We start from the raw sequence: 21,801 nt of genomic DNA on the forward strand, positions 1-21,801 counted from the left end.
CCAGAGATACACACACCAATCAGACACAAGTCAGAAAAGGCAGGTGTGGTAGTACACACCTTTAATTCCAGTTCCGAAAGTTCAAACCCAGCCTGGGCTACATAGTATGACTATGTCTCAAGAAAAAGTGGAAGAAATGGGGACCTTAAAAGATCAGGGTGCCAATCTCTAGCATGTGGGAATCTGGCAGTGCATGCACCTGTAATCCTAGCCCTGAGGCTACAGCTCAGTTATTCTAGCTAATCAGTGAATTCCAGTCTCAGGGAGAGACCCTGCCTCAAAAACTAAGGTGGAGAGGCTATAGAGATGGCTCAGTGGCAAACAGTGCTTGCTGTTCCTACAGAGGAGCACAGGTTGATTCTTAGCACCCATACCTCACACCACCTATAACTTCAGCTCCAGGGAGTCCCATGCCTCATCTGGCCTCCATGGGCACCCACATACATGTGGCATACACTTACATATATACACATATACATATGAAGAGTAAAAAAAAAAAAAAAAAAAAAAAAAACGACGGAGAGCATCTGAAGAAGACACTCAGGGCCAACCTCTGGCTGCCTTGCATGCATACACATGCATATAAACTTTCAGAGAGAGCTGGGCGGTGGCCCACACCCAGTGCTTGGGAGGCACAGACAGGTGGATCTTGAGTTCCAGGCCAGCCTGATTTACAGAGTGAGTTCCAGGACAAGCACCAAAGCTACAGATAAACCCTGTCTCAAAAAACAAAACAAAGAAACAAACAAAAATCCTTCAGAGAACTGTAAGATAGCTCAGTGGATAAAGGCACTTGCTGTAAGTCTGATGATCTGAGTTCAACATCCAGGACCCACATGGTAGAAGGGGAGAACTGATGCCTACAGGCTGCCCTCTGACCTCCCCACATACATACGGCATGTCCTCTCCCAAAATAAATGAATGTGTAAAAAAAATCTCAGAACTCCTGATAATAATCCCACATATACAAATGACCACTGACACAGATACATGTAAGAACAGTCTCGTGTGCCTAACATCAGTCACTGACAAAGTGACAGACGCTGAGACAGAAAAATAACTGTCATATGTCACATGGGTCACATGGGTCACACCCTGATATAGCCACAAAGAGACAGAGTTACTTTAAGTAGAAAGACAGTCACATGCCTCCAAAACACAGATCACGGATGCAGTTCCGTGTGGGGACACCATTTCCATGTGTTCTGTCCCCTCTGAGGCTCATGTCAGGCCTTACACTCAGTGATGAGGTGTCAGATAAGACAGGCTGGAGAGATGTTCAGATGTTAAAAGTATTTGCTGCTCTTGCAGAGGACCCAGGTTCTATTCCCAGCACCCAAAAGGGGCTCACAACTGCTCTATAACTCCCAGCCACTGTGGGCACCAGATATGCATGTGGTGTAGACATACATGTAGGCAAAAAACCAAACCAAACAAACAACAAACACACACATAAAATTAAATTATATTTAAAAAACTTTAAAAAACCATACACATAAAATTAAATTACAAAAAAAACCACATACACATAAAATTACAAAAACAAACCAACAAACAACAAAACCCTTTTAAAAAGGTAGACATAAAAATAAACCAAGGTGGCAACACATGTCTCTAGACCAGCACTGGGAGATGAAGGCAGGAAGATAGGGAGTTCAAGGTCACCCTCAACTACATAGAATTCAAGCCTAGTCTTTGATAACTGAAAACAGTCTCTCTCTCTCTCTCTCTCTCTCTCTCTCTCTCTCTCTCTCTCTCGCACACACACACACACACACACACACACACACACACACGGAAAAAAAAACCGGGTTAGCGAGATGATTCCGAGTACAGATGCTAGCTGCCCAGTCGATAGATAGATAACCTGAATTGATCCCCAGCACCAAGATGGCAGGAGAGAACTGACCCCTGTAAGTTGTCCTGTGACCACCACACATGTGCTGAAGTACTGGTGCATACCACCCATACAGTTCAAGCAGTAATGGGGACTGAACTGAGGGCTTCATACACTAGCAAGCTTGCTACAACTGAGCTACAGACACAGACCAGACTTTTTTTTACTGTCTGTGCATATGTGAGTATGGGTGTGCGTGCTTGCTACTCTATGCATGTCCTCTCCTTCTGCCTTGTTAGAGGCAGGGATCTGTTGTTGGCCACACGTAAGCTGGGCAGCAGGGGTCTTCAGAGACTCCATCTCTTCCTACCAAGTCACAGTAGCCATGCTGGCACTCCACATAAGTTGCTGCACCATGAGTCTTCCTCACAATAGAAGGCAGGCACTTTATCCATTGAGTCATTTCCCCAGCCCCCTAGAAATTTTTTTTTTACAATTTAATTTTGAAGGCTAGAGAGATGGCTCAGATGTTAAGGGGTTTACGGCTCTTCAGGAGGATCCAAGTTCAGTTCTCAGCACCCACAGCTCTAGGAGAATCTGATCCCCTGGTCTCTGGGGGCATCTGTACTCAAGGACACAGACATACACACACATAATTTAAAACAATAAAAAATAAATCTTTAAGACAGGCAGCGGTGGCACACACCTTTCTTTACTCCCAGCACTTGGGAAGCACAGGCAGGCAGATCTCTGAGTTCAAAGCCAGCCTGGTCTACAGAGTAAGTTCCAGGACAGCCAGGGCTACATAGAGAAACCCTGTCTCAAAAAACAAACAAACAAATAAAATTTAATTTTGAGATAGGGTCTTACTATGTAGCTCAGGTAACCTCTTTTTTTCTAAAGTATCCAGAATAAGGTATTTTATTATAGTAATAGAAAATGAACTAGTATAAGGGCCTTGACATCCTAGAAGTGGCAACAGCAACAACAAAAAATAGGGACTAAAGGGAGTCATACACAGAGGCCAGTATTTAGACATAAACGTGATGGTGACACACTGAAATGGCCCACAGCTAACTGGACTGGGGGCAGCACCTAGGTGTAATGGTAGGTGCATGAACATATTCTAGTTAGAATGCATTCACTTAGCTTCCAGCAGTGCCAGTCTCTGCCACCCTCGGACCACCACCACTCACATCAGAGGCCCATGGATGCCATTCTGGATGCTAGTCAACAGCCTCGGGGGTGCCACCTCATGGCACAGGTAGTGGCTGGAGTCAGCAGTCAAGCGGAAATAACCATCCACCAGGGCCACAAAGGACAGGGCCTCAGCCCGGGAACGGAGGCACAGCAACTACAAGCCAGGGGAACATGGTCAGAGAGCCTGGCAGGACAGGCCCATGCCTCCTCTGCCAGCCTACTGCCCAGGGGCCCCACCAAGCACTTGTTGTCCTGAAGGTGTATGCGAACTCGACATTCCTCTAGCACCACATGGGAAATGTCCTGGAAGTCACAGAAGTAAGTCCAGGGTGGCTCTCCAGGGCTCTTTGCCAGCTGCTCTCCAGCCTCAGAGGCTTTTGCTTTCTTCAGAGACCGGTTGCCTTGGGGATTTTCTCTGATGCTACCTCTCTCAGATTCCTAAAAACCAACAAGCCAAGGGGTCAGGTTGGGGGGTAGAAGACAGAGCAGGACAAGGATGGTTTAATGTCCCCTCAAAGGACAGAAGGAAACTGTGCTCAAGCTTCTAACTCCAAAAGTTGGAAAGCTAGAGGAAGAGTAACATGAGTTCAAGTCCAGCCTGGGCTACATGGCTGCATTCTGGTCAGCTGGAATTACAGTACAGAATAAGACCCTAACTCAAAAAACAAAAATAAGCTGAGCAGTGGTGGCACACACATTTACTCCCAGCATGCAGGTGGCAGAGGCAGGCGGATCTCTGTGAATTTGAGGCCAGCCTCATCTATAGAGTAAGTTGTAGGATAGCCAGGGCTATACAGAGAAACTCTGTCTCAAAGATCCCAAGTAAATTAAAAAAAAAAAAGGTGGTGGTGGGATATACCTTTAAGCTTAGCACTTAGGAGGCAGAGAGGCAGGCAGATCTCTATGAGCCTGCTTTACAGAGTGAGTTCCAGGACAGCCAGGGTTACACAGAGAATCCTCTCCCAAAACCAAAACAAAGCGATAACAACAGCAACAACAACAAAAAAAAAAAAAAACCCTCAAGGGCCAGAGAGATGGCTCAGCAGGTAAAGGTACTTGCCTCCAAAGTCTGATGAGCTGATACCCAGAGACCTCATGGTAGAAGGAGAGAAACCAAGTTGTCGTCTGATGTCCACATGTATACCCTAGCACACCCCTGACCATCTCCCAGTAATAAATGGAGGGGGGGAAATCAAAGGAAGGACAAATGGACAAAACTCCAAAGCCAGGGGAAGACAGAGCTCATTTGAGCCACCCTGAGGAGCCCACAGCTAAGGTGAATATTTACCTGGTTCTGAAGTGGATGCCACTGGATACCTCCGGTGCCTGTCACCAGTACCTCGTGGGTGGGAAGCCTGGTGGCCAGCTCTGAGTCTGGGTCCCCAATAGTCTGCCCACTGTTCTGGATGTAGCACGGGTCTCTCTCAGGCTGGTCCAGTACCTCCAAATGACACACCGGTATGTGCTCTGAGCCAAATCGAGGAGCCAGCCGCTCCAGTGTGGCCAAGTACTTAACCATCACAACCTGCTGGGAGAGGTGGCCAGGCTGAAAGGCTCTCAAGAATCGCCGGAAAACTCTGCGGAGACGCAGGCGTGTCAGTGCATTGTGCTGGCGAATGTGCTGGCGGAAGGAACGAGGGATGCATTTCTTAAAGCTGTAAAGGACATAGGGGACATGTCAGAGCCTGTGTAGCCAGATAAGCTGGGTGACATGGGGTTAGTGGCTTAACCTTTCTGCTGCCTAATGTAGATAATAATGCCTAGGTCATGAACTCGGAAATAAAGAACCCATTCCACAGTACTGTCTATGACTTCTGCCCTTAATCCCAGCACTATACAGTGAAATTCTGGCTCTAAAAAGTTTTCATTTCACTTTTATTCTTCTCTGTGTATGTTTGTGTTCCCACAATGGTCAGAAGAGGGTGTCAGATCCCTTGGAACTGGAGTTACAGATGGTTGTAAGCAATCATATGGGTGCTGGGAACTGAAGTCAGGTCTCCTTGTACCTTAGTTTTATATTACATAATTTAGCCCAGGCTGACTTCACACTTGAAGTAACCTTCCTGGATCTACCTCCTGGGTCCAAGAATTATAGGTACATGCCACCATATGTGGCCCTGATTTTGTCTTATATTTTGGGCTAGGGTCTCATGTAGCCCAGACTTTTCCTTGAACTCTGGGTAGTTAACACTGACCTTGAACTCCTTATCTCCCTGCTCTACCTCCCATGCGTTGGTCAGGCAGGACCAACTACTATTAGCTAATTTGTTAGCTAATTACACTGTAGCTGAGGCTAGCCTAGAACTTGTAATTCTCTGTCTTGGAACACTGGTTGCTGTGATTACAGGTCTGTATCATATGCCTAGCCAGAGACAGAGCCTTCTGAGCTGCCAAGGACTTGATATTTGAGCCCTATAGAGCCTTCACAAGTCTGTATCCTGCACTCACAGGGAACCTCACTTCTGTAGGCTTTTACAGGATTCTTTCTTTTTAAGACAGAGTCTCTATGAAGCCCTGGCTATCCTAGAACTCATTATGTCAACCAGGCTGGCCTCAAACTCAAAGAGATTCCCCTGGCCTCTACTTCCAGAGGGCTGAAATTAAATGTGTGTGCCACTAAACTTAGCTTGAAATAATGTTTTTTAAAAACAGAGTAGCCAGTCAATGGTGATCGTGCCTTTAATCCCAGCACTTGGAAGGCAGAGACAGGTGGATCTCTGTGAGTTCAAGACCAGCCTGGTCTTGGCTCGAGTTCCAGGACAGGGTCCAAAACAATACAGAGAAACCCTGTCTAGAAAACACTCACCCCAAAAAACAAAACAAAAACAGAGTAGGATGGGCAGTGGTGGCACACCCTATGCAGAGAAACCCTGTCTGGGGGGGGGGAGTAAATAAACAAGAAAATAATTAATTAATGTAAGCTCTGACTCCATCTTTCCTACTCAATTTTTCTACATTTCACATTTGTGTTCCTTTTTTTATTAAGACACTGTTAATTTTTTATGTGATGATGTGTGTGGGTGTGTGCCAGTGAGAGCTACAGAGGGTTTTGGAGCCCCTGGGGCTGGAGTTATGGACAGCTGCGAGTCGCCCAATAAAAGTGCTGACAACTGTACTCGGGTCCTCTGCAGAGTTGTATCTGCTGAGTGGTGTCAGTCCTAGTGTTTCCTTTGTACCTAATCTGCCTTACAAGATGTGAGCTCCCAGAGGTGGCACTGTCTTCCCAACACTTGAGCTAGTGTGAGCACAGTCGGTGATCAACAAGTGTTTGCTGGATGGATGAAGGCAACATGAAAGACCCACCCTGGTACCCCTGGGATGGGGGATTTTACCCACTTACTCCTGGTCCCCACTCCATTTCCAGTCACCTGATCTCTCTGGCCATCTCCTCCAGAGGAACACCACGGCAGAGAGCAAGGTGGCAGAGGTGTAAAAAGGCCATGCCTAAGCTCTCGTTCTTAAAGTGGTGGATCTCTTCCTCACTAGACAGGTCCCGCAGAGATACCACATCGTTCATGAACTCATGCTTTCCCTGAGGAGTAAAGGGATGGATAGAAACGTGTGTGGGGACGATTTTCAACAAACTGTAATCCCCTACTTCTAGGCACCTTGTGGGGAAGGGAGAGATAAGTATTTTCCTAGAAAGACCAAGTACACATCACATACACACCACATACACCACCTCATGATCTGGAGACCATGGCAGACATTACCAATCAAACCTAACACTCATTCACCCCAACTTCTTTTGGTGAAGACAGCTAAAAATTAGCTAGTATGAGCTGAAGTGGAGTGGGAAGTGGGGGTCTGTAACTGTCCCTATGTCCCCCCAAGTAACCCAGACTCTCCACCCTGATCATACCTGCTCAAAGAGGTATTCAAAAGAGGCAGAGTCCAAGAGCTGCACACCCTGTTCTGCCCGTTCCGAGGAAGTCTCTGTCCCTGGGGAACCATATCGGTATACAGCTGGCTCCTGGGGATTCATGCCATGCCAGTTCCGGAAGTAAAACCTGTAAGAAGGGAAAGGAGAGGCAGAGCCAGAGAGGAAGCTCAGTGGGTAAATGTATTTGCCAAGCCTGAGGATGTGTGTTTGGCATAATGGATATACTGAATTTCCCTCCACACCTGTGCTGTGGCATTATTGATAAATGAGTGGTCATGAACACTCCTTCCAAGAGACCTTCACTTACCTCATTCGGAAATATAGACTCAGATTCACATCTCGGGAAGTGTCTAGGATGTGGTTTGGGGGCAGCCAGACCTTGGCCTGTGCATCATAGAGGGCGAAGAGATTCAAGCAGGGTGGAGTGATGCCTGGAGCGTGGGAGGGATGGAGTCAGAAGCCACATCAGACCTTAGCTCTGAGGATCCTGCAATGCACTGAGCCCTTTCTCATGCCCTTCCCAGAGCACCTCCCTCTCCCGTCTATGGGTTGGCAGATATTGATAAATACACAGGCAGATTAGAATTTCACCATGCCAAGGGTTCCCAGATTCCTCTGCAGCTAGGACAGGGACGTTGGACTAAGTGGCATGTGATCACAGAACTCTTGAGGCTAAGGCAGAACAAAGTCATTGTCTGCTACATATAAATTGGAGGCCAGCCTGAGTTACATGAAACCCTGTCTCAAAAACAAAATAGGCATGATAGCACATCCCAGCACTCGGGTAGGCAGAGGCAGGTGGATCTCTGAGTTCTAGGCAAGCCTAGTCCACAGAGCTAGTTCCAGGACAGACAGGGCTCCATAGAGAGATGTTATCTCAAATAACAAATAAACAACAAAACAAAGGTTTCAACCTGTCAGATAAACATGAGTTGCTCTCCAAAGTTACAAGTAACTTCACTACAGGCTTAATAAAGTAAGGGACTTTTGTTTTTGTTTGTTTGTTTTGGTTTTAAGAGACAGAGTTTCTGTGCAGCTTTGGAGCCTGCCCTGGAACTCACTCTGTAGACCAGGCTGGCCTCGAACTCACAGAGATCCTCCTGCCTCTGCCTCCCAAGTGCTGGAATTAAAGGTGTATGCCACCACCACCTAGCTGAGAAACAGTTTTCTAATATGCCAGCTGCTTTGGTCTCTGGCTTAAGCTTCCATGACTCCCTATTATTGTCCATTGAGAAATCCTAAAGCCCTCAGTTCTGAGTCACCAGGACCTGGCTTCTGCCTCTGATGTTTGATTTTAATTCCTCTGATTTGAGATGGGCTTCACAGAGCCCAGGCTGGTCTTAAAGTCCTTATGTAGCTAAGGTTTGTCTTGGATTTCTTTCTGTGCTTCCTGCTTCCACTTCCTAGAACACTGGGATGACAGGTTTGCACCACTGAGCCTGGTTCAGGGTGCTGGGATGGCAGATAGGATTCTGTATGTGCTGGATAAGCAGATAGGATTCTGTATGTGCTGGGGATGGAAGATAGGATTCTTTATGTGCTGGGTAAGCATTCTACCAGCTGAGAATGACAGACTCAGCCAAGTTTCAATTTTTACTTCCTTTTCCCAGTTCCTTTTTATTTTTTTTTTTCCTTTTTTTTTTTTAAGACATAGTTAACAGTGCTGGTTATCCTGGAACTCACTCTGTAGACCAGGCTGGCCTGAATCTCACAGAAATCCACTTGCCTCTCCCTCCCAAGTGTTGGGATTAAAGATGTGTGCTACCACCACCACCTGGCCCTTTCCCAGTTCTTAGAACTTGTACCCAGTCTGGTTCCTCAAACAGGGCACATCCTGGACCTGTATGGAGGCCATTTTCTCTGTAGAGCTACGGTCCCATTACTCACAACAATACAACAAAAGTAAGGTGGTGAGAGTGGCCCATTCCCCGTGATGGCCTGAACATGTCCTAACATTGAACATCTTCCAACATTGAACTATATCCTAACATTCACAAGTTGAAATCTTAATCACCAAAGTCACATGTTAATGGAATTTAAGGCAGGACTTTTGACACAGGATTCGGACCAAAAGAGGTTGTGGGGTGGCAATGATGGCATTAGTGGCTTTATTTGGGGGGGGGGTACAGAGGATAGACATCAGAACTTTATGCAAACTTGGCAGGTTCTGCCGATTTACACCTTAACCTCTCACAGGGGGATTCTGGGAAGGGGCTGCCACATGTCAGCCCCTCTCTGGGGATTCTTTTTATTATTTTTTTATTTTGTATGCATTTGTGTTTTGCATATATGTATATATATATATATATGTGTGTATGTATGTATGTATGTATGCATGTATGTATAGATATTGGATCCTGGAGTTACAGACAGTTGTGAGCTGCCATGTGGGTGCTGGGAATTGAACCTCTACCTCTGGAAGAGCAGTCAGTGCTCTTAACTGCTGAGCCATCTCTCCAGCCCCGGGGATTCTTTTTTAAAAAAAGGTTTTACTTTTATGTGCATTGGTGTTTTACCTGCATGTATGTCTGCGTGAGGGTGTCAGATCCCCTGGAACTGGGGTTACAGACAGTGTGAGCTGCCATGTGGTGCTGGTTCTCTGGGAGAACAGTCAGTGCTCTTAACCACTTAGCTGGGGATTTCTAGGCAGGAGCTCTAACACTGAGTCTCAGATTTACTTTGTGAGACAGGGTCTTCTTTTGTAGTTAGTTTGGCCTGGAACTTGAGATCCTCCTGTGTCAGCTTCCCAAGTTCCAGGATCAGATGTCCCTGGCTCAACAGTGATCCCTTCCCTGCCCCTGTAGGATAGCAGCCTCCACTGGCCCTGACTTTTGTCCGGTGACTGTAAGACATATCACCAGCCTCCCCCACTCACCCACTTTGTGTGCGATGTGGATGCAGATATCCTCTGCACTCAGAGCTGCCTGGCTGAAGGTGGCCCAGGGTTCCCCACCCTCTGGTCCAGCCCAGTGCAGCAGCACCATCAACTTTCCCGTGGGCGCTGGGGGCTGAGCTTCTGTGCCATGTGCCTTGCTGTCTTCCGAGGTGGCTCTCCGACGACACAGAGGCATGTTTGTCACCATTCACTGCTGGTTAAGGACAGGCTGTCATCTCCGGGCCACAACCCACAGTCCTCTTAGCTCCTGAGCCTTGCACTCACTCACACATGGGTCTTCCCTCAACCTCAGTTTATACACTTGTCTGACAACAGGGAATGCTTGCCCACCTGAGACTACTGTTCTTAGTGACAGCAAAGCCATCCTATATTTTTGTTTCATTTTGTTCATTTAGAAGGTTTCATGTAGGCTGGGCTTGCCTCCAACTCACTACTGCACTTTTTCCTTAAAGATCTGTATGTGTGTGGCTGCCCACAGATGACATCAACTCCTATGACACTGGAGTTACAGGCAGCCATGAGCCACTCAATGTGGGTGCTGGGAACTGAACTCCAGCTCTCTGGAAGAGTAGCAAGTACTCAACATCTGACTCTGAACCATCTAACTAGGTCCTATTTGTTTTCTTTTTAAAAATTCTCACTTGGGAAGCAGAGGCAGGTGGATCTCTGAGTTTAAGACCAGCCTAGACTACAGGTTGAGTTCCAGGACAGCCAGGGAAAACCTGTCTCAAAAACAAACAAACAAACAAACAAACAAACAAACAAAACAAAACCAACCAAACAATCCTCAAGTGGCCAAGGCCTCAGACTCACTATGTAGCTCAGGATGGTCTTGAGGCTCTGAACCTGATGTCTGAATCTCAAATGTTAGGATTACAGGGGTGTAGCTGCTTCTTTGGCTTCTTAGTGTTTCTTTTTTCTTTTTGAGACAGGGTCTCACTGTGTGGCCCTGGTGTTGGCCTGGAACCCACTATGTACAATAGGATGACCTTGAACTCATAGAGATCTGCTTACTTCTGCCTCCAGAGTACTGAGAGTAAAGGTATGTCAGTCAAGAATGTTAGAGCATGTTTTAATCACAGCACTTGGGAGGCAGAGGCAGGCAGATTCCTGTGAGTTTGGGGCTAGCCTGGTCTACAGAGATAGTTCTAAGATAGCCAAGACTATACAGAGAAATACTGTCTCTAAAACCTAAAAATGAATAAATAAATACTAACAAAATAAAGGTGTGTATCACCTACCACCCAAGAAGTGTTTATTTAATTTGAAACAAGGTCTCATTTTGCTTTTTTCAGACTGGTTTTTAATACCTACAATCAAGCAATTCAGCTGCCATCTTCCAAGTAACTGGGACTACAGATGTACAATAATGTCTGTAGACAGAACCCTCCTGTCTTGTTTTGGTGGGAAATAAGGTTCACAAGGTCCATCTACCTAGCTCATGCTGGCCTTGTACTCCAACGCTTCCTGACTACCAGAATTGCAAACACGAGTTACCACACCTTGCTTTCTCCTTCAATAATCTTACAACAGTCTGAATGGCCACTCTGAGGTGCATGTTGAGGGGACACTTGCCTGCTGTCCCAGCACTTCAGAGGGAGACAGGAGGATCAGGAGTACAAGGCTATCCTCAGACACCTAGGATGGTGGAGGCCAGCCAGGGATACATAAGATCTTGTCTTAACATAAATAAACAGGGGCCTGGCACTTGCCACCAAGCCTGGTGACCTCAGCTCTATCCCTGGCACCCACATGATGGAAGGTGGGAACTGACTCCCAGGGGGCTGGAGAGATGGCTCAGCACTGGCTGTTCTTTCAGAGGACCCCAGCTCAATTCCCAGCACCCACATGGCAGCTCATAACTGTCTGTTACTCCAGTTCCAGGAGACCTGACAACTTCACACCAATGCACATTAAATAAAAATTAAAACAACAACAACCAAAAATGACCAACATAGCAGGATTGGAAAGATGGCTCAGTGGTTAAGAGCCCTGGCTGCTCTTCCAGAGGACCCAGGTTCAATTCTCAACACCCATGGGACAGCTCATAGCTGTCTGTGACTCTGGTTCCAGGGGATCTGACACCCTCACACAGACATACGTGCAAGCAAAATACCAATGCACATAAAGTAAAAATAAAAAATAAATAAAACTTAAGAGTAAATAAAAACACCGTAACAATTCTAAAAATAAAATAAAATAAATTTAAGCCAAGCACAGTGGTGCATGCCTTTAACCCCAGAACTCTGTGAATTTGAAGCCAGCGTGGTTTAAGTAGTTCCAAGCTAGCCTGAGTTACACAGTGCGATACAGTCTCAATCAATTAGTCAGTCAACCAATCAGTTTCTGTTCTGAACAAAGTGCCAAGAGGGCAAGGCAGGCTTGACACAGAAGACCTGGCAGTTTGTCTTGGAACTTCCTGTGTGACCTCAGGAAACGCACTTAACCTCTGTGGTCCTCAGTTTCCCAGCACAATCAGAGACGAAGAGATGGTTGCTATGGAAAGATGTTCCAACCTGGTTCTGCATGGTACTGTGTCAGCAGGAACCTGAACTAGGCAGGAAAAACAACAGAATCCACTGGGGTGGAGTTGAGAGCAGACAGCATGTGTCCTGTATGCCCCGGGCTTCATTCTCTGGACCACCAAAGCAGTGCTTCACTAGGGCCAGTGGGGTGGCTCAGCAGGTAAAGGTACTTGTGGCCAATCCTTTACCTCACATAGTGAAAGAAGACAACAACTACTCTGAGTTGTGCTCTGATCTCCAATTGTGCTCCATGGCATACACGCACACACACACACACACACACACACAAATAAAGAGTGTAACTTAATTAAATCGTAATGAGCTTAACCATTATTTTTCTTTCTGTGCCCTGAATCCACCCCAACAGGTGACAGTGTACTCTGAGTCTCCATGAGGGGATGCTCATCTGGGTTGCCACATTTCAGGGACAAGGCTCCACAATTAAAAAAAAAAAAAAAATGCCAGTCGGTGGTGGCACAGACCTTTGATCCCAGCACTTGGGAAGCAGAGGCAGGCAGATCTCTATGAGTTCAAGGCCAACCTGGTCTACAGAGTGAGTTTCAGGATAGCCAGAGCTGTTACACAGAGAAATCCTGTCTTGAAAAACTAAAAAAAAAAATTAAATTCTGTGAGCAAGGTGCATGTGTATAGTATGCACATGTGTGTACAGTCATGTATAGTCATATATGTACATGGTATGCATGATGTATGCACTTGTGTGCATAGTGTGTATGTATGCATGTTGTATTACATGTGTACAGGTATATGTGTATCTGGCATATGGATGTATGTATATGAATTGTTCAATGTGCATTGATAGTGTATGGGCATGTGTCGGTATATAAGTGTGTATGTGGGCATATATGTGCATGGTTGATTCATGTGCAAAAGTCTGCTCCCTGTATGCACATATGAAGGCCAGACATGTGTAATGGGTCCCTCTTCTATTACTTCTATTACTTTCTTCCGTATTTTTTTAATATGTGGAATGGTTTGCATGTGTATCTGTGCTTTACCTGGCACTGATGGAGGCCACAAGAGGGTGTTGGATCTCCTGGAATGGAGTTAGTTACATATATGGTTGTGAGCTGTCATGTGAGCACTGGAAGATCAGCCTGTGCCTTAACTCTGAGCATCTCTCTTGCCCTTCACCTTATGTTTTGAGACAGGGTCTTACTAAACCTAGGGTCACTGTTTTGGCTGGGCTTCCTTGGGAGCCCCTAGGACCTCCCTGTCTCCATCCCCTAGTACTGGGGTGACATGTGACTGCTGCCATACTCCACTTTATGTGAGTGCTGGGATTCAAACTCAGCTCCTTAGGCTTACAGGCACTTTACCAACTGAAGGATGTCCATTCATCTTTTATTTTATTTTATATTGGTTTAACTGTTGTAGCCCAAACTATCATGGAACTCACACTGTAACTCACACTTTCCTTCTTCCTTAGTCTCCTAAGTACGGGAATGATGTAGTCAATTTTATATGTGTGGGTGTGTGTATACATACATACATACATACATACATACATACATACATACATACATATCTTGAGAAATCCTCTTGCCTCTGTCTCCCAAGTTCTGAGATCAGCACACCGGTATTGAGCCCACTAGCCTCAATGATTTATGTTACTGTAAGAGCCCTGAAAAGCCAGGTCTGCTGATACATGTCTCCTCTCTGGGCCAGTTTCTTCAGGTGGTAAGTGTGCACGTACCAGTGGTTACTTTAAAGGCTCAATGGAAAAGTGTCCAGCACACAGTAAGCGTTTAATAGTCTATTCATGTTCAAGACGCCATCCTGCGGACATGGGGCCTTTAGAAGAACTCACTTCCTCCTTCCCAGTTCCAAAGATCCTAGCCAGCTTTGAACACGAAATCTGTGATCTATACTTGTAGAAGTTACATATCTCCCCACCCACTGCCCAAAAACCCGCGGATCCATCTGGCTCAGGCAATAACTGCACTATGCACTATCCAAGCGACCGACCGGTCCAGAGAGAGCGGGTCCTCCTGGTCAACTCCGCCGAAGTACTAGAGCTGGCAAGTCCCTGCCTCCTCCCTGCCCGCGTCCCAGGGGCGCCCCTCGGCGGCACTCACCGTTCCGTTTGCTGGGTATTCCGGTTTGGACCCTGGACCCCGCCCCACTGCCCAGGGAGCAGCTGCTAGGCGGCTGCTACCGCGCCTTGGGCCATTGGCCGCCTGAATCACGCATGCCCTTTGGCCTCAGTCCGTCCCGCCCGGCCTACGATCCTACGTTCCTATTGGTGACCGTACAAGATGGTGTCACTCTGAATGGTGCTGATGGAGGAACGTCTTATTTGTTGGAGAGGCAAGCGGAACCTCTGAGGCCTCTGCAATTGGACGTGAGAGATGAGGGCGGAAATGCAGAAGGGGCTGAAGGGCCGGGCGGAAGAGTGAGGTCGGTGGGCGAAGAGCCTGGAACCCAAGTTTCTGCAGACACACGCCTGGGCTTGGAGGCTGCAGTCACCAGACTTGAGGCTCCCGGTGTTGTCCCTTCCGATCCAACCTCTCCACCACCACCCCCTTTTAAACACAGGGTCTCATGTGACCCATCCAAGCCTCTCTCTCTTTTTCTTTTTTTGGTTTTTCGAGACAGGGTTTCTCTGTATTGCTCTGGAGCCTGTCCTGGAACTATGTAGACCAGGTTGGCTCGAACTCACAGAGATCCGCCTGCCTTTGCCTCCTGAGTGCTGAGATTAAAGGCACGCGCCACCAATGCCGGCCCAAGCCTCTCTTGAATGGTACTTAAGCTGTAGTTCAGATGGTGGAGTGTTTGCCAGCATGCATGAAGGTCTAAGCTCCATCCCCAGAACCACCTTCAGTGTGACACATGCATGTAGTCTCGGCATTTGAGTGGTAGAGGAAGGCTCAGAAATCCAACATCACGGTGGGGGTTGGGGACGTGTAGGTTGAGAACAATTTAGGTAAAAGGAGACCCAGTTTTTGTTTTTGTTTTTTTGTCGAACAGGGTTTCTCTATGTAGCCCTGGCTATCCTCGAACTCAGATTTGCCTGCTACTGCCTCTGGAATGCTGGAATTAAAGGCCAGTGCCACCACCACCATCCAAGCCGAGACCTGGGTTAAAACAAAACAGTGACAAAAGAGTTAGTCCTCAGCACTCTTCTCCATGAGACCCCAGCTTTGAAGCTGGTCCTGTCCTTGGTCTGTGCAGCCCCGTATTAGCTAAGAATCCATGTCCCCTCACATCTGACAGATGCTTTTGTCCTTCCCTCTAGTGAAGCATGGCTCAGCAGCTAAGGGAACTTGCTGCTTCTCCAGGTGACTCAAGTTGAGCACTCACCACCTACACAGCAGTTCACAACCATCAATAATTCCAGTTCCAGGGGATCTGACACCAACCACACAAGCATTGCCCAGACACATATGCAAAACACACACACAACATTTATTTTTAATCCTTTTAATCCTAGCACTTGGGAAGCAGAAATAGGTGGATCTCTTTGAGTTCATGCCGATTTGGGCTACACAGCAAGTTTAGGCCATCCTGGGCTACCATTGAAACCCTGTCTTGAAAAAAAGAAAGAAGAAGAAAGGAAGGAAGGGGGTAAGAGAGAGAGAGAGACAGAGTCTCTCTTTCTTGGTAGCTCAGCAGGTAAAGGCATTTGCTGCCAAGCCTAAAGACCTGAGTTAAAGCCCCAGGTTTCACAAGGGTGAAGGCAAGAACTGACTGACTCTTCACACACACACACACACACACACACACACACACACACACTACATAAGTAAGAGACAATATCCAGGAAAATACATGAGACTTTTTTTTTAATGGCTGAGTATGTAAATGCATTATGTAACCTCAGAGGCGAGAAGGGACTTCCAATTTTCTAGAACTGGAGTAACAGATAGTTCTGACCCACTGTCTTAGTTAGGGTTTCTATTGCTGTGAAGGGACACCATGACCATGGCAACTCTTGTAAAGAGAAACACTTAATTGGAGGTGGCTTACATTTTTAAAGGTTTAGTTCATTATCATCATGGTAGGACATGGAGGCATGCAGGCAGATGTGGTGTTGAAGGGGCTGAGAGTTCTACAGTTTGATCAGTAGGCAACAGGAAGTAAACTGTGTCCCACATGGGGCATAGTCTGAGCATAAAAGACCTCAAAGTCTGCCCCCACAGTGACACACTCACTCCAACAAGGCCACACCTAATAACAGTGTCACCCCTATGAGCATCCAAGCACAGGAGTCTGGGGGGGGGGCATTCCCATTCAAGCCACCACAGCTACCATGTGGTGCTGGGAATCTAACCCTGGTCCTTTTTGAGAGCAGCCATGCTGTTAATTGCTGGGCCACACTATAGACTATCTTTCTTTTTTTGAGACAGGATTGCTCTGTGTAGTCCTAGCTATCTTGGAACTCACTTTGTAGACCAGGCTGGCTTCAAACTCCCAAGGGCTGGGATTAGAAAGGTGTTCACCATCACCTAGATGAGATATATTTCTTAAAATAAATTTAATTTAAAAATAAAAAGCAGGGATGGGAGGGAGAAGGAACTGGGATTGATATGTAAAATAAGACTGCTTCTAATTTAAATAAAAAATATTTAAATAAAAGCAGTCATGTGACCTAAGCCTATTATCTCAGCATCCAGCAATGGGGAGTAGGTAAAGGAAAGAGGATCAGTAATTTAAGGTTAATCCTCTCTGGTTGTCTTCTAAATAAAAACTTAAGGATGCTTCTCATCTTGCTAAAAACATCTCTGTCCAATCTACACATTTTAACCCATCCATAACTTTTGCTCTTATTCAAAGGCATGATTCTACTGCAGCTATTTTACAGATACCTGTTGGCTGTTTTCTAAAATATGGATTTCAACACACATTACAAATAAACAATAATATAAGCTTCAGAGAGTTAAGAAGGTTTTAAGACTCAGGTCCACCTCTCACAGAGCAATGGACTCCAGATAAGTACTCCTGTCAATCAACAGTCTAAACTTCCAAATCTATTACCTATTCCTGAAGGGAAGTTCTAAATGTAAAATTTCCTTTAAGTTCTTTAACTTCTGTCCCTAGTCTGCATCTGTTTTGGCTGGTTGACACCATGCAGAAATTAGCTACAGACTACAAACTGCTCCAGAGATAAGCCCTGGACTTGCTTAAAGTTGATATTAACTGGTCCAACCAACCAGGTCAGCAAAGCAGATGGTTCTGATGAATGTTTCATTGCCCTAATCCCTTTCTGCTTTTGGCTACCATCCCAGCCTTCCTGGACACTAATTTCAGGAGGAAGTAGTTACAGAGGAGAAATATATCACCCCTTCTCCTCAACAAAGGGCTGGGATGTTAGATCCAAAGAACACTCCCTGGTAATGAGGACAAAATGGCTACCTTTTGGCATGTCAAGATTACAGGGCCCTAAAAATTTTGCTCTTTCTACACTTGTAATTTATAAATAGGCCATGCATCTTTTAATGCATTAGAAATGTTGTCACCCCTCCACCATAAAGAATGCCAAGACCCTATCAGAGATTTGAAAGGGACACATTTTTAAAAAGGGGGAATGATGTACCAGTCTGTCTCCATCTTAATAAAGCCATCTTATAATAAAAGCAAACTAGGTTCATTCCTGGTTATAATTAAACCTCTGTTTCTCAAGGATTGGGCTATGCCCTACCTGTAACCTTAACTAAAAATAGTTCCATACTGCCTGTTACAGGAATGGAAATCTCACACACACACACACACACACACACACACACACACATTTTTTAATAGCAAACTTACAGGAACAGCACAGAAGACAGCCAACATTAAAAATATGTACTTGCATGTAGGACAACTCAGTTAGAAAAGTATAGTGAATGGATGGAATCTACTGTATGATAAAAATGTTACAAACACCATTTAGTTGCCGTCAATAAGAAATTTACTTATTTTAAAAAATCCAAATTCTGGCATTGTCCAGAAAAATTTAACAGGTTTATTTATAATTGTTATAAAGTTAAACTGTTAAATGTGTTCACTGAAACACTTTGCTTGCATTAATGCCTTACATCTTGCATTTATATTAAAAAATTTATATTAAAAATTTACACACAAATGAAAATGAAAAACTGTCAATACCTGATTTCTGTCCCCTATTTTTCCACTCGCAATCATATTTGAACCCATGGAAAAAATAGCTAACATTCAGAACTACGGATAACAGGAAGAAGAGGAAAAAAATTTTTGAGAATGAAATGTTTCCCCTCATAGTGGACTCTTAAGCTCGTTCTCCGCGCATGTGGCGTGTTGGCTGGATATCTTTTGGCATAATTGTTACACGTTTGGCATGGATAGCACACAGGTTATCAAAAGGCCAACCAGATAGGCCTCACTTGCCTCCTGCAAAGCACGGATAGCTACACTCTGGAAGCGCAGATCTGTTTTGAAGTCCTGAGCAATTTCTCCCACCAGACGCTGGAAGGGGAGCTTGCGAATCAGAAGGTCAGTGGATTTTTGTCTGATAGCTTCTGATTTCACGGAGTGCCACAGTAGCAGGCCTCTAAGGATGAGGTTTCTTCACCCCTCCAGTAGTGGGTGCACTCTTGCGAGCGGCTTTTGCAGGCAGTTGTTTCCTGGGTGCTTTACCACCAGTGGATTTACGGGCAGTCATTTTGTTTTGTACAAGCCATGGTATGAGACTCTCCTTACTTAACCCCCTTCTCCTTCAGCTGGAGCTCGGCAAGCGAGAGGCGGTGCGGCGACAGCTGTGAACACACCTGGAAATCATGTCTTTGTTGCAAAAAGTTAGAACCATCTTGAGATCCTACCTTTGTTTCAAAAGGTTGTTATGACTTCCTTGTTATAACGACCTGTTGCTAAGATGTTTCAGGAGGTCATTAATGCTAATTCGTTATGCTCATGTTCTGTAACCCAACCTATTTTGCCTGCCAGATCCTCCATTTGGAAACACCTTACCCCTAGCTAAAAGCCTTGTTCTCCTTATGTTCAAGGCTGACCTTTCAAACTCTGCCTTAGGAGAAGGCAACCTGAATAAAAAATTTGGTTTAATTAATTGCTTGCTTTAATTAATTTGGCCATGATGATTTGGGTCAATGATTTTTCTCCTCCCACCTTTGGGATTAACGTTTTTAGTTTCTCTCTCTCTCTCTCTCTCTCTCTCTCTCTCTCTCTCTCTCTCTCTCTCTCTCTCTCAGGTTTCTCTGTGTAGCTCTGGCTGTCCTGGAACTCAGACTGTAAACCTGGCTGGCCTTGAACTCAAGAGATCTGCCTGCCTTGGCGTCCCAGGTGCTGCTTTAGTGATTTTCCCATTGCTGTGATAAACACCAGGACCAAGGCAGTTTATAAGCAGAAGAAAAGGGTGATCTGGGGCTTAGGGCTTCAGAGGGATAAGGATCCATCACCACAACGGCATGGTGGCCAGTAGAGCTGAGAGTAACATCTCCAATCACAAGCAGTAAACAGCAAACCAGAATGGCACAACTTTAAAAATTTAATTTAAAATTTTTTGTTTGTTTTGTTTTTCGAGACAGGGTTTCTCTGTAGTTTTGGAGGCTGTCCTGGAACTCGCTCTGTAGACCAGGCTGGGCTCTAACTCACAGAAATCTGTCTGCCTTTGCCTCCCAAGTGCTGAGATTAAAGGTGTGTGCTACCAAAGCCCAGCTGGAATTTGCTTTTTGTTTGTTTGTTTGTTTTTGTTTCTCTTTTCTCTTTTTTCTTATTCTTTTTTCTTTTCAAGGTAGCGTTTCTCTGTGTAGCTTTGGAGCCTGTCCTGGAACTCACTCTGTAGATCAGATCAGGCTGGCCTCAAATTCACAGAGATCCACCTGCCTCTGCCTCCAGAGTGCTGGGACTAACTACATGCGCTACCAATATCCACCTGGAATCTGAACTCAAACTCCACCCCAGTGATGTATTTCCTCCAGCAAGGCCACACTTCCTAAGCCTCCCCAAACAGCTACACCAACTGGGTGGGGATCAAGTATTGAAATGCTCAAGGTTGTGTGTGACTTTATTATTCAAAAACCCAGAAATGATAAACCAGATTTCAGACTAAGGCATACACACCTATAGCTTTTTGTAAGCTTTGGGCTAGAAACCTTGGTATTTTTCTACTGAGCCCTTGTCATAACTTAGAAGAGCCTTCTTCCTCTCTACCTCTAGTGATGTTAGAGTGAACCCTGAACCCAGAGCCTTGGACTTGCCAGCCTCATGTCTACTGCATACTGGCATAATAAGCTCACCGGAATATTCTCTCTCTTTTTTTAAAGATGAATTTATTTAATATGTATACAGTGTTCTGTCTGCAAGTAACCCTTCCCACCAGAAGAGGGCATCAGATCTCACTATAGGTGTTTGTGAGCCACCATGTGGTTGCTGGGAATTGAACTCAGGACCTCTGAAGAGTAGCCAGTACTCTTAACCTCTGAGCCATCCCTTCAACCTGGAATTTTCTCTTTCCTCCTCTTTCTCCCTCTCCTCCTTTTTATTTTCTTCTTTTTGAAATATTTTTTTTAGATTTATGTGTGTGGGTATTTTGCCTGCTGTGTCTGTGCCTATGAAGGCCAGGAGAGGGCAATGGGTCCCCTGAAACTAGAGTTATGGATGGTTTTGTACCATGTGTATGCTGAGAACCAAGTCCAGCTCCACTGCAAGAGCAGCCAGTGTTGTTTGTTTTTTATAATTTATTTTTTATTTTCTGTACACTGGTGTTTTGTGTACATTAATGTCTGTAGTATGAGGGTGCCGGATCCCTTGGAACAGGGGTTAGAGAAAGCTGCCATGTGGGTGCTGAGAATTGAACTCAGGTCCTCTGGAAGAGCAGTCAGTGCTCTTAACAAGAGCCACCTTTCCAGTCCCCAAAGTCAGTGTTCTTAATGGCTAAACCATCTCTGCTGGCCCATCTTGGATAGCTCAGTTTGGCCTGAAAGTGCTGGGAATGGGACCTGGAATCTTGTATACACTAGGCAAATGCCTCACCCGCTGAACTCAAAGTTTCTTTGAGTACGTGTACTAATATTTCTTTCCTATTCTAGAATATCAGACCGCCATGGAGGGCAAGTGTCAAGTGTGCAGACACTGAGTGGTTTGAGTTGAAAAGGCTGCTGTCTTTTCCTGCTTCTGAAGGCCTAGCTGTCTTCTCCCTGCCAGACCCTCTGTGATTGTTTGAATGAGAATGTCCTCCATAGATTCATATATTTGAATCTTGGTGCCCAGTTGCTGAATCTGTTTGGAAAGAGGTCTGTCACTAGGATGGGCTTTGAGGTTTCCAAAGGCCATGCCATTCCCAGTTAACTCTTCACTGCGTCATGCTTGTACATCAGGAGATAAGTCCCATCTATGCTCCAGCAGCATGCCTACCTATTGCCATGTGCCCCCACCATGATAGTCATGGACTCCAGTCCTCTGGAGCTCTGACCTCTAATAAATGCCTTTATAAATTGCCTAGGTCTCTTCATAGCAATAAAAACGT

General features: G+C 45.6%; 1 protein-coding gene across 4 annotated transcripts in view; it reads right to left on the reverse strand.

The window, feature by feature from the left end:
- Tyk2 (tyrosine kinase 2) overlaps positions 1-14,510 on the reverse strand; it is a 32,093-nt gene extending 17,583 nt beyond the window's left edge. For 3 of the 4 annotated variants that reach the window (XR_007835285.1, XM_051196758.1, XM_051196756.1), the window contains exons 1-8: positions 14,438-14,508; positions 9,796-10,009; positions 7,228-7,351; positions 6,900-7,047; positions 6,406-6,569; positions 4,326-4,692; positions 3,275-3,475; positions 3,034-3,191 (exon numbers count right to left, since the gene is read on the reverse strand). Coding sequence is in view for 3 of the 4 variants with exons in the window: in XM_051196758.1 (XP_051052715.1) it covers positions 3,034-3,191; positions 3,275-3,475; positions 4,326-4,692; positions 6,406-6,569; positions 6,900-7,047; positions 7,228-7,351; positions 9,796-10,003 (1,370 nt within the window). In the remaining variant the exon portion in view is untranslated. Of the gene's footprint in view, positions 1-3,033; positions 3,192-3,274; positions 3,476-4,325; positions 4,693-6,405; positions 6,570-6,899; positions 7,048-7,227; positions 7,352-9,795; positions 10,010-14,437 lie in introns of all 4 variants that reach the window. The other variant, XM_051196757.1, reaches the window with a different exon arrangement.
- Between the last annotated feature and the right edge of the window lie 7,291 nt (positions 14,511-21,801).

Source organism: Phodopus roborovskii, unplaced genomic scaffold (assembly GCF_943737965.1).
Source record: "Phodopus roborovskii unplaced genomic scaffold, PHOROB, whole genome shotgun sequence".
NCBI classification, from domain to species: domain Eukaryota; kingdom Metazoa; phylum Chordata; class Mammalia; order Rodentia; family Cricetidae; genus Phodopus; species Phodopus roborovskii.